The sequence below is a fragment of the Schistocerca americana genome, chromosome X (assembly GCF_021461395.2).
Source record: "Schistocerca americana isolate TAMUIC-IGC-003095 chromosome X, iqSchAmer2.1, whole genome shotgun sequence".
NCBI classification, from domain to species: Eukaryota; Metazoa; Arthropoda; class Insecta; order Orthoptera; family Acrididae; genus Schistocerca; species Schistocerca americana.
Genome location: NC_060130.1, coordinates 161,472,068 through 161,485,947, shown reverse-complemented (window position 1 = coordinate 161,485,947; position 13,880 = coordinate 161,472,068). Strand labels below are relative to the sequence as shown.

The 13,880-nt window shown below is 39.9% G+C and overlaps 1 protein-coding gene across 1 annotated transcript in view; it reads left to right on the top strand.

Moving 5' to 3' along the window:
* LOC124555880 overlaps positions 1–13,880 on the top strand; it is a 244,877-nt gene that overhangs the window by 99,715 nt on the left and 131,282 nt on the right. The window contains exons 16-17 of the mRNA XM_047129941.1: positions 1,499–1,570; positions 4,595–4,666. Coding sequence (XP_046985897.1) covers positions 1,499–1,570; positions 4,595–4,666 — 144 coding nt within the window. The remainder of the gene's footprint in view (positions 1–1,498; positions 1,571–4,594; positions 4,667–13,880) is intronic.

Here is a 13,880-nt window from a genome sequence, read left to right as displayed (position 1 = left end):
TGGTCAGTGATAAATCGGAAAATATTTCAAACAGTGACATCTGACGAGCTTTTTTAGGTGTCGCTTTGTAAAGGCCTTGGGGTTTATGGCTTTTATGCACTTTACTGGCATTGTAATGTGTCTTGGGTTTGAGCTGGAACCAGAATTTTTAACCTGATAAAATGTATTCACAATAGTTAACAAATATTTGCTGCCAGAAGTCAATTACATAGCACAGCTTATCATACCATTCAGCAGAACATACTCTTATACTGTGACGTTACTGTTAAAGTATCTTTGAATTCCATGTATGTAAAGATTCATTGCAATTTAACAAAATGATATTCTCTTGAAGTAGGAAGTTTTGAATTGAATAACTGTGGCCTGAAAAACAACATTTGCCACTTCCAAGGGAGTTGTAATGACGAAGAACTTAGTACAAAATTACATGGCTATTTGTGTTGCCCATTAATACTGACATTTTGAGTGCTTACGTGTTTAATGCATCATTTGAATACTTTTCTTTTCAGAACTGCAGTATTAGTATTTATGACTGAGGCAGGGACTAGTACATCTCACATTTAGAAATTCTTCCTTTGCATCTGCTATGTAAAATTGGTTGCTAGGTCCAATAGCCTTGTGCTGTTAGAATCAATCATGTGAAGATCACTGGGGCAATGGTGCAGTTTAGGTGTCTTTTTCTTCAGGTATAAGTTGTTACTGACAGTCAATGTTTGAACTCACATACATGTAATGTATTTAATATTGCAATATGAACATCATTAAAATTTTAAATTGCAATTCATTTTGCCACTTTTGTGGAGAGACATCTGATCACAAAGAAGAAATTACTATAAAATATGTAGTTATGTGGAAGCCAAATTTATAAAGAGCTTCACAGATTCATGAAAGAAACACCGGAAGTAAGATTTATAGCTCTGAGAGTGTAACAGAAGTTTATCTCTTGTCACAACAAGGTGGAGACGCTGGTTCTCGATATAGAGCGTGTGTGCATTGTGCACAGTTCAGAGTGGAGATTTGGGAGCGAGAGGTAGATAAGGGAATCTTGTTCAGGGTTAGTTATGATAGAGTAAGAAAGTATAGCAGAAGGGGTTATGTTTTGGTGGGTGAGGGGTGAAGTTATGATGAGGGCAGTAAGGTTTAATGAGATGGTGATGGGCATAGAGGTAGGTGAATGAGAGGATTGGTTATCATACAGCAATGAAGTTTGAACCTAAGGTAATGTGTTCATGATGCAAGCAAGAAAGTGTATCGAAAACTGGTGGTACTGTGCCAATTATGGGAATGAAGTTTTTCATGTAAAAATTGTTACTATTTCATTGTGCTATTACTCTTCAAAAGTTGGTGGAAATGTTTAATTAAAAATAATTGTGGACACAACTCTCTCATTCAACATGTTTATGAAATATATGTAACTGAAGTGAGCGGTAGTTGAAAATTAAACTTTGTTAGCATGTTGAAATTCGATACATAAATAATCCTGTTATCAAAATTTCAGATGTGCCAAGATATGGAAAGTCATACTTTGAGGGAGATTTCCAAAGACGACTGTCGAAGGAAGGCTCTGTTGGTGAGTAAATTTGTTTAGTTCAATCACTGAATTAAGCATTTTGTAATCACTCATGGTATTTTCACTTTGAATAATTGGAATCATGGTAGATGTAACATTGAATCGGTCTTGAAATGTTGTTTCATTGGTTTAAGGACATAGTTTGTGGCAGGTATAAGAAACTATTCTTGATTATGAGGAGAGGGTTCACTTGCAGAAAGAACTCTGTTATGGGTTGATGTTTCCATCCGTGCAGGTCTGTATCTTTAGGTAAAGAACCAGGCAGAAGGTGTTAAACAGTGGAGAGTATAGAAAGCTATTGTACAAAGTTGTGGTGACATTCTTACTCATAAGTATAAAACTGTTCCATAAAGAAACATTTTAATTCTTTGTGATCCCAAAGATTTTGGGAGTTATACTGCAAGAGCATTAACTGACATTTAGTTTAAATAGTTATGTTATCTGCCAGTGCTTCTGAATTTCTTTGTCATCACAAGACATGATATTTTTTAATGGGAAGAGAAGGAAGTTGTGTGAACTTGAATACATTGAATGTAAAGTATTTTAAGACGCCTGGGGGGGGATAAAAAGCCACTTCATTTTATCCAGTGTTTCTTTATCTACGTCACTTTTTTATATTTAGATTGCTTCTGGTCCTTGTAGGATTACAATGGTGTATTGTAAAGTGGTACATTGTGAATATAAATTTACAAAATTAAGAAAAATCGAAAAGTAACTTAGGTTCCAGTAGTGATGACATGATTTAAAAAAGAAATGAGACTACTCTCATTCATAAATATTTGTTGTAATGTAAATCTGTGTAGCCTCTTGAAGGATGACAAGCAGAAAGGTTATGAATAGCAAGGACAAGCAGAAGGGTTCTATGTAGCAGAAAAGTTGAATTCATTCTCTCCTCCCTCTCTCGCTGCCTGCCTGTGTCAAGTGCAGTGCAGTGCAGTCCAGTCCATCAGTCACTTACTCTACACCTTCTTCCCCTTCCTGCCCCCCCCCCCCCCCCCACCATGCGCGCGTCCTTTTGTGTGTGTGTGTGTGTGTGTGTGTGTGTGTGTGTGTGTGTGTGTGTGTGTGTCGGGAGGGGGGGGGGGGGGGGAAGGCGGCAAGTGGCCCTACTTTTATCTTTTATGCTAGTTGTAAATGTTTTGTAAGCAGACAGATTTACAACATTTATCAAGTTTGTTTTGTACCATGCCTCATAGATTATTTTTTCCAGCAGAGTGCAACATAATGAGTGTAGTAAATTGTTTGCCTACTGCCACAGATTTGACTGATGAACAATAAACTTGTTGCAGCATAGTGACAGAGTTCAGGCATGGACTAACGTGCTATGACAGATAGTACCTTAATAATGGGAGCAATCAAGTATAGTGTAATAAGAAGATACAGAACTAGTAGTCTACATTATGCCTGAAGTCGCATGGACAAACGTGAATATGTCATTTATTTAGGAATAGTCAAACAAGAGGTTTTGGAAGATTTTTCCTTTTTATTTCTGTATCGTACAAGAGCCTTCATTGTTTAAACAATTGCTTGTATCTGGTCAGTGATAAATCGGAAAATATTTCAAACAGTGACATCTGACGAGCTTTTTTAGGTGTCGCTTTGTAAAGGCCTTGGGGTTTATGGCTTTTATGCACTTTACTGGCATTGTAATGTGTCTTGGGTTTGAGCTGGAACCAGAATTTTTAACCTGATAAAATGTATTCACAATAGTTAACAAATATTTGCTGCCAGAAGTCAATTACATAGCCCAGCTTATCATACCATTCAGCAGAACATACTCTTATACTGTGACGTTACTGTTAAAGTGTCTTTGAATTCCATGTATGTAAAGATTCATTGCAATTTAACAAAATGATATTCTCTTGAAGTAGGAAGTTTTGAATTGAATAACTGTGGCCTGAAAAACAACATTTGCCACTTCCAAGGGAGTTGTAATGACGAAGAACTTAGTACAAAATTACATGGCTATTTGTGTTGCCCATTAATACTGACATTTTGAGTGCTTACGTGTTTAATGCATCATTTGAATACTTTTCTTTTCAGAACTGCAGTATTAGTATTTATGACTGAGGCAGGGACTAGTACATCTCACATTTAGAAATTCTTCCTTTGCATCTGCTATGTAAAATTGGTTGCTAGGTCCAATAGCCTTGTGCTGTTAGAATCAATCATGTGAAGATCACTGGGGCAATGGTGCAGTTTAGGTGTCTTTTTCTTCAGGTATAAGTTGTTACTGACAGTCAATGTTTGAACTCACATACATGTAATGTATTTAATATTGCAATATGAACATCATTAAAATTTTAAATTGCAATTCATTTTGCCACTTTTGTGGAGAGACATCTGATCACAAAGAAGAAATTATTATAAAATATGTAGTTATGTGGAAGCCAAATTTATAAAGAGCTTCACAGATTCATGAAAGAAACACCGGAAGTAAGATTTATAGCTCTGAGAGTGTAACAGAAGTTTATCTCTTGTCACAACAAAGTGGAGACGCTGGTTCTCGATATAGAGCGTGTGTGCATTGTGCACAGTTCAGAGTGGAGATTTGGGAGCGAGAGGTAGATAAGGGAATCTTGTTCAGGGTTAGTTATGATAGATTGGCTTGTGGGGTGGGGGAGTGAAGTTATGATGAGGGCAGTAAGGTTTAATGAGACGGTGATGGGCATAGAGGTAGGTGGATAAGAGGATTGGTTATCATACAGCAATGAAGTTTGAACTTAAAGTAGGGTTCTCTGAATAGTAATTCATTCATGGTGCTTGCAAGAAAGTGTATCGTAAACTGGTGGTAGTGTGCCAATTATTGGAATGAAGTTTTTCATGTTACATTGTTACTATTTCATTGTGCTATTACTCTTCAAAAGTTGGTGGCAATGTTTAATTAAAAATAACTGTGGACACAACTCTCTCATTCAACATGTTTATGAAGTATATGTAACTGAAGTGAGCGGTAGTTGAAAATTAAACTTTGTTAGCATGTTGAAATTTGATACATAAATAATCCTGTTACCAAAATTTCAGATGTGCCAAGATATGGAAAGTCATACTTTGAGGGAGATTTCCAAAGACGACTGTCGAAGGAAGGCTCTGTTGGTGAGTAAATTTGTTTAGTTCAGTCACTGAATTAATCATTTTGTAATCACTCATGGTATTTTCACTTTGAATAATTGGAATCATGGTAGATGTAACATTGAATCGGTCTTGAAATGTTGTTTCATTGGTTTAAGAACATAGTTTGTGGCAGGTATAAGAAATTATTCTTGATTATGAGGAGAGGGTTCACTTGCAGAAAGAACTCTGTTATGGGTTGATGTTTCCATCCGTGCAGGTCTGTATCTTTAGGTAAAGAACCAGGCAGAAGGTGTTAAACAGTGGAGAGTATAGGAAGCTATTGTACAAAGTTTGTGGTGACATTCTTACTCATAGGTATAAAACTATTCCGTAAAGAAACATTTTAATTCTTTTGTATCCATAAGATTTTGGGAGTTATACTGCAAGAGCATTAACTGACATTTAGTTTAAATTGTTATGTTATCTGCCAGTGCTTCTGAATTTCTTTGCCATCACAAGACATGATATTTTTTAATCGGAAGAGAAGGAAGTTGTGTGAACTTGAATACATTGAATGTAAAGTATTTTAAGATGCCTGGGGGGGGGGGGGGGGGAAATAAAAGAAAAAGCCACTTCATTTTATCCAGTGTTTCATTTGTGACTGTATTACATTCGTAAAATAAAGAACAACCGCCTTAAGTCACAATCATGCTTTTATATCAATGCACAGTGCGTTTCGTTCCATGGGTGCTCATCTATAGCTGTTTTGACAGTCCACATCAATTTTTTTTCAGATTTAGATTGCTTCTGGTCCTGTTATGATTGCAATGGTGCATTACGAAGTGGTGCATTGTGAATATAAATTTACAAAATTAAGGAAAATTGAAAAAGAACTTGGTTTCCAGTAGTGCAGACATGATTTAAAAGAAAAAGAGAGAGAGAGAGAGAGAGAGAGAGAGAGAGAGAGAGAGAGAGAGAGAGAGAGAGAGAGAGAGAACTCTCATACTTAAATATTTGTTGTAACGTAGAAACAGCAGAGCTCCTATATATCCTCTTGGAAGATGACAAGCAGAAATTTTATGAATGGCAGTGACAAGCAGCGGATCGCTAGACTACAATTCAAGCAAGTCGTATTAATGAATTTTTATTACAGTAAGATAAATGACAATACTTAACTGTGAAAAATTTACAATGAGATATCGCAAGCAAAGGGTGACATGAAACACAACCAGTCTCTTTAGTATATACAATTTGTAACACAAGAGAAGAAATACAGTTCCTAAGTCACTGCAATAGAGCTCGTAGAACGGCTAGTCTTTAACTGGGCCATGGCCAGCCCGTGGCACTTATGTGCTCTTTGTGTAGATGCCGCTGCTGTCTCGTCGTCATCCTAGACAGGGGTCAGTCAGCGTACTATTGGCTGACGTCTTCTCCACAGCCCTCTCTGCTCTAACATTCTTGACCACGTGTTGTATTGTCGCACAACATCAGCATGCCACATCTCGTCTGCTGCATCAGGAGTTATCAGCTGCAGACAAGAGCAATGGTAACGTTACCAGTGACAGTGCCACGAAATCAAAGTACCTGAACACGGTTTTGTTGTGTCTTACCCACTCGTCAACTATGGGGTGCCTTGGAAACTTGCTTTGTTGGATCCCTAGACAACAATTCAAGCAAACTGTATTAATGAATTTTTATTACAGTAAGATAAATAACAATACTTAACTTTGAGAAATTTACAGTGAGATGTTGCAAGCAAAGGATGACATGAAACACAAGCAATGTCTTCAGTATATACAATTTGTAACACAAGAGAAGAAATACAGTTCCTAGGTTGCTGCTATAGAGCATGTAGAATGGCTAGTTTTCAACTGAGCTGCGGCCAGGCGGCGTGGCACTTATGTCCTCTTTGTGTAGTTGGCGCTGCTGTTTTGTTGTCATCCTAGACAGGGTTCGGTCAGCGTACTATTGGCTGACGTCTTCTCCACAGCCCTCTCTGCTCTAACGGTTTTGACCAACATGCTGATACTTGACGTTACGCCGCAACATTCCACCCCTCAAAGCGATGGACCATCGTTGTATTCATAGCTCGACAATGGCAGGAGAGCAGTAGTGTGGATGCTGTGCTGGACCGGAATCTGTGGCTACAGGCTACATCAGGCTTCCGGTTGTACACTGCCATCTGGCCTTTGCTCTGTCAGAAGAGTCCCCCGGAAAATGACCAGCAGGGTACGCGTCCACCTCCTGAGGACCATAACCAGATGTAGAAGGTGTCAGCTGCAACGGCGTCGTCAGGTCTAGCTCCATTGGTAGGCCGAGAGGAGGCAGAGGCTCAGACTCCATTGGGGGATCCCGCGGTGTTGTGATGACACCTTCTGGTGGCTGCGGTGGCCGCGCTGTCCTCGAGATCCATGAGTCTGGGGGGAGAGACACAGATGGATCACCGTGCACATGACAGTGACGAATTTGATTGTGATGTCGGCGCTGCAATCTGTCTGGGTCTGATAGGAGATAAATGCATGTGCTGCTTCACGCGCGCCTTCTGCTACTGCTAAAAACCTTGTAAAACACAATATCATGCAGCGCGAAACGTTACTTGTGGCCTTCCTTTGGTACCGGATGCTGAGGAGGGTGGAGCAGTGTCCGATGGTGGCGGCCGTGAAGAAATTCTGCTGGCGATGGTCCATCTCATGGATGCGAATGATAGGAGGCAATAAAAAGTTGCAATTCATGCTCCCTGATTTGTGCAGTGTGAAGTATGGCCATCTGCTGCTTGAAGGTCCTGACGCAAACCTTCAGGGCAAAAAATAGAGGGCAACACCTGAATTGTGCTGCATGATGCTGTCAAGGTCATTGGCACAGCAAAGGGAAACTTGCGATAAGAGTCTACCACAATCATCCAACGAGTGTTCTGAAAAGATCTCGCAAAGTCTATGTGCACACTTTGTCATGATGATTGCCACTTAGGCCAGCAGAAAATTTTTGTGGTGGAATGGACTGATTTTCCTTACAAGTGTGACACTGTGATGTCCTCTGTTCTTTTTGGGTGTCCATACGCTGCTATGTACAGTGGCGATGCACTAACTGTATTGTACGAACAATCCCCCCGTGTCCTTGGTGAAGTAACTGCAACACTCCGCCCCCCCCCCCCCCCCAAAGCTTTGGGGATCAACACACATGACTGTCCACTGTCATTTCAAACAAGAATCACACCTTCCTGTATAGCGAGGCTATGCCGAAGTCCAAAGTATCGGCGCACTACAGCATTCTTCATGCTATACAGTGAGCGAGACCAAGTTGTATGAATGTGTTTTAGCAAAATGTTCAAACCTGAATCAGTTTCTGTGGCCTGTGCAATTTTCCTATAGTTCAGAGGAAAGGATTGAAGCAATTCAGAATCCTGAGCATTCCATATCAGGGCCAACCAGAAGACATGAAAGTGCATCTGCATTGCCATGTTGGGCTGTCTGACGACATACAATCTCGTACTGGTATGGAGACAACAACAAAGACCATCTTTGCAATTTTAGGGCAGTTCATACAGGAACTGGCTTGTGATCTATTACTAAGTAGAATATCCTGTCATACAAATAGTGGTGGAATTTGGTGACACCATACACAATAATCAATGCCTCTTTCTCCATTTGCGAGTAGTTACACTGAGCTTGGGACAATACTTTTGATGTGAAAGCAGTAGGTCTGCCGTTATCACCAGTTCTGTGCAAAAGTAATGCGCCAACTCTATAAGAGGAAGCATCAACTTGCAACACAACTGGTTTGTCGGGATCAAAGTGCACCAAACATCGATCACTAAGCAATGCATCTTTTAAGTTTTTGAAAAGCTTCTTGGCACTCATCTGTCCAAAAAAAGGGGACATTCTTGCGATGCAAGCGAGCTGCAATTTGTGGAGCATTCGGTATGAACCGAATGTAGTATTTAGTTTTCCCTAAGACTGACTGCAATTCTGCGACATTGGGAGGGACTGGCAAATCTCGTATCGCTAACAAATGCAACTGAAGAGGATGTACACCTTAGCTGTTTATGAGATGACCAAGATACTACAACTCAGGTTTAAAAAAATAACACTTGCCCAGTCTACACTTTAGTCCTGCATTAGATGACACACGAAACAAAGCACTTAAATTTGCAATGTGTTCTTAAGATGCACGACCTGCTATGACAATACTGTCCAAATAATTTCAGCAGTTTGGCACTTGAGCAGTCAGCTGTTCCAAATACCGTTGGAAAATGACCAGTATTACAAGCAGACAGATGGAGTTATGATGGGTAGTCCGTTGTCTCCTGTGATCGCAAATTTGTTTATGGAAGACTTCGAGGAACGTGCATTGGAGTCGACGCCTTTGAAACCCGCCTGTTTCTTTAGATATGTTGATGATACCTTTGTTGTTTGGCCTCATGGTAGGGAGAATTTGAATGCCTTTCTAGAACATCTGAACTTGATCCACCTGAACATTCGTTTTACGATGGAGGTGGAAGAGGATGGTTGCCTTCCCTTTCTTGACGTGTTGGTTAGGAGGAAGGATGATGTATCATTGGGACATGCTGTCTACAAGAAACATACTCACACCTATTGTACTTACAGGGCTAATAGTTGTCACCATCCGGCTCAGAGTGAAGGGGTACTTCGTACCTTGGTACACAGGGCACATGTCGTTTCTGACACTGAGACTTTGCCAGCTGACCTGTCCCATCTTGAAGTTACATTTCGTCAAAATGGTTATAGTGATAGACAGATTGAATGTGTGTTGCACTATCAACCAACTGTACATCGGATGATTAATGGTAATTCTGAGTCGACACCTAAGTCTACTGCCTTTTTACCATACATAGGAAACACTTCCAACAAGATCGGTTGTATTTTACAGAAATATGATGTGAAATGTGTTTTCTGACCTCCACTTAAAATTAGAGCATTTTGAGTTCTGTTAAGGATGATCTTGGTCTGCGTGAGACCAGTGTATATCGCATTCCTTGTAGCTGTGGCATGGCATATATTGGTCAAACCATCAGGACCATGGAGGATCAATGTACTGAGCATAAATGGCACACACGATTACAGCAGCCAAGTAAATCTGTTATTGCTGAACATTGCTTGTATACTTGTCACCCCATGTTATGTAACAACACCGAGATATTGGCATGCACGTCCAGCTATTGGGACAGTGTTATTAAGGAGGCAGTTGAGATTAAATTAGCGAGCAACCCCGTTAACAGGGATGGAGGTTTTTGTTTAAACTCTGTTTGGAATCCGGCTCTCTCCCTTGTCGAAAAACAGAGGGACAGAGCCAATGCTACCTCACCTCTGAGTTCATAGTCTATCGATAGCTCTGACTTTGGTCATCTTTGGTGGCACTAGTGTTGAGCGTGTGTGTTATCTTTCATGCATCAGACCGAGAACTGAGGATTTTAATTTGCATATACATCACCTGTCCATTGCAGTTTGCCTTGTAAATGGCGCGGGGTGTTCTCCCACTGAAATATCGGCTGTCGCTGAAAGTGTTACCTGGCTGAATTCCCAGAAGTTATTTGAAAGCCTAAATGAGTGTTCACAACACACACTTCTTGAACTCCTTCATTTAGTGGTATTTGAAGATGTACATCACGAAAATCAATTTTTGAAATGTAACGACCAACACCTAATCTGTCCATGAGATCCTCTGGGCATGGCAATGGATAAGTATGAATCATAGTTCGTTGGTTGACTGTACACTTTAAATCAACACAGAGACGAATGCGGCCTGAAAGTTTGGGAAGCAAAACCAGTGGAGTCGCTCATTGACTAGCTTGTGTGGGCGCAATAGCTCCACTATCTTGCAATTCTTTAAGTTCAGCAGCAACGTTGTCCCATAATGGAATGGGAACATTTGTGGCCTGGAAAAATTTCGGCTGAGCAGTGTCTTTCGTAGTAGTATGTACAAAAAAATTGTTAGCCTTGTCTAAACCTTCAGAAAAGAGTTCAGGGAATTCCTTCAGCAAGCTAGGTACTCCATCTTTTGCATTAAATGCAGACACTGACAAGACATTGTCCTGAATTTTAAAGGCAAACAAATAAAAAGAATCAAGGCCAATATGTTCTCACACTCACATGAGTGTAGCACAGTGAAAGTCACAGGTCGCATATGCGATCGATACATAGCAGGCAAAGTACATTTTCTGAGAACGGGAATGTCTAGTCCATTTTATGCTATCAAATGCATGCTAGTTTTAGAAGAGCCTAACTGTTCTTGTGTGTTACGATCCAGCAATGTAACAGAGGCACCCATATCCAACTGAAATTTCACACACTTTCCACTAATATGCAAATGTACAAAAAGCTTGTTGGGCTGGCATAGCACTAAAGAAATCGTTCGGAAGCTAGTTTTGCTAATGCCTGTAGCAGGCTTTGAATACATGGCATTGATGACATGAACATTGTGACTAGATTTGTGTGAGTGTGTGGAATTGTTAAGTTTGTTCTGTTGCAAACATACGGATTGTACATGTCCTTTCTTTCCACAAGCATAACATTGTGCTTGTTTGGACGGGCAGTCTTGGCATTTGTGTCATAAATAGCACCGAGGGCATGATTTAATTTTGTTCGCCTGTGTAACTGCCTGTTTAGAGAACTGTTTACGCAGCGTAGTGTGTGCAAGGTGTTGCTGCCTAATGGGTCGGTTGCGAGCAAGGAATGACGTGACCTGACAAATTGCTGGCTGCTCAAACTTACCGGCCTACGAGGCATCGGAATCATACTGATCTAGTATTTGCACTGTGTGCTGAGATGATGGATCGGACTGTTTGAAAATCTGTTCCCTCAGTTTGAAATCAGTTACATTGTATACGGTCGCATCACACAACATAATGTCTGAATATAAAGCACCACAAGCACATTTGAATTTACATTTCTTCGTCATACCTGCAAATCTGTTACCCACATGCGATAAGTTTGTTCTGACTGTTCCTTGCAACTAAAGAAATAGTACCAGGCTGCTACCACATTCACTTGTTGGTCATAATAGTTAGTTAGCGAATCTACAACTTGATCATACGAAAGTCCACTCGGAGTGGCATTAGGAAATAGTTTCTGGATGAGTCTAAACACTGCACTTCCTACCGTGGACAGTACCTGGTTTGTTGTGAGCAATTATGTGGCTTCGAAATGTTGCTACCATTCGAATTGGATCTTCTAAAGCGACTAGGTTCAGAAACTTTTGCAATCAGAATAATTGCCAATTTTGAGAATATAGAAATTAGTAAGCTAACATACTTTCACTTTCTGATGTCATACGGAATAATATTTTGGGGTAACTCAACCCTTAGACAAAAAGTTTTCACTGCTCAAAAGAAAGTGGTTAGAATAATGTGTGGAGTTCATAGTCGCACATCCTGTAGGCGTGTTTTTGAAAGGTTGCGAATTCTAACAACAGCCTCACAGTACATTACTCACTAATGAACTTTGTTCTCGACAACATGGACCAGTTTAAAAACAACAGTGACAGTCATGATTATAGTACTAGAAAAAAGAAAGACTTACACTATCCTGTACTCTACCTGTCTTTGGCACAGAAAGGGGTAAAATACGCTGCTATAAAAATTTTTGACAAATTACCAGATGAAATAAAATGTTGACAGACAGCAGCAATAGCTTCAAAAATAACTGAAATTATATCTCCTTGACAACTCCTTCCATACCATAGATGAATTCTTGAATAGTAATAAATAAATCTATTAATATAGTATGTGCATGTTGTGCAATTTAAGGTCATGGGGTATATATATGAAGGGCTTATTTCAATAGTGGTACAAGTCAATTTTTGCTCATTCTGAGATACAGAGTCCTAAAGTTAAATGAGCACTGAAAAATCTGCAGTTGAGATACCAGAAATATTAAAGTACATATACTTCAATATTTCAGGTATCTCAACTGCAGATTTTTCAGCGCTCATTTAACTTTAGGACTCTGTATCTCAGAATGAACAAAAATGGACTTAGACCACTATTGAAATAAGCCCTATGCGTGGCGTGGCACACATTGTGCTCTAAACTATTGTAACCCCTTCTTCTATCCCAGGCTGCATTTCCTTTCCTGTGCCCCTCCCTTTCTGTCCTCTTTCCTTCCCTTCTGCCCTACCTTTCCCTCTCTCGGTGTTCTTGCTTGTGTCGACCTCTCTATCCACACAATGCCAAAAATCTCTTTTCATATGTGCATTTCTTGTGCACTTGACACATTCCACTTCATAACAGCTTCCGTACCATGCAATTGATCAATGGAACATGCAACTAACTGTATGCAGTGTGTTCTCAGGCATTAAGAACAGGCTCAGTATGCACAACATTGATGCTACTTGAGGTATGGTGCACCTCTTAACAGATCATGGTCCATACCCTAAACATCTACATGGAGTTGTGAATGTGGAGTGGAAGGTTCTGCTAACCGTGTCATTTTAAATTGCCCTTGTTTCAAGGTTGAGAGGGAATACAGACAATTAGACTGTAATTCGCAAACAGCTGTAAATGATCAAAATTTTTAGGCTAGAGTTAATTTGCTGCATTTTGAATATCTAAAAGATTGTTCAAATAACTTACGGGATTGCTGCCGGGTGACGTCGTTGACCACCGCCGATATTTCGACAGGAGCACACCCTGCTATTGTTGAGAGTGGCAGGGTCTGCTCCTGTCGAAATATCGGTGGTGGTCGACTACGTAACCCGGCAGCAAACCCGTAAGTCATTTGAACATTCAATTCGCCGGGGAAAGTTAAGGTCTCACATGTAAAAAGTTGTTCCTCAACTTTAAAATCAAGTGGACACTCTCAATATCAAAATGATGTCAATGGATCTGAAGGGCAAAGTAGAAGACTAAGAAGAAATGTTATCTTTCTGCATGATTGAGAATGATATCCATGGCTAAAAAATGGTTAAGAGAAAGATTAAAGAAGTTGCAGTGTTCACCCAAATGGGTATACATAGACTTGAGGATTGCCAAGGTATTCACATACCAGTGAGGACAATATAAAACAGTGTAGTAACAGTAGGTCTAAATGCAGATATAGTTGTAGTTAGTTGGCAAACTCGGGTGGTTCAGAGGCAGCCAATAACAGATACAGTAATATAAGTTGAAAGTAATTCAATCAGAATTTTAATTAAATTCCTTTTGGTTTAGTGTTTTATTTAATCATATTTTCCACACACTGTTTATTTCTACATTATAAACCACCTGACAAAAGACAGTGAAGCATGCAGGAGGGAGGAGGAA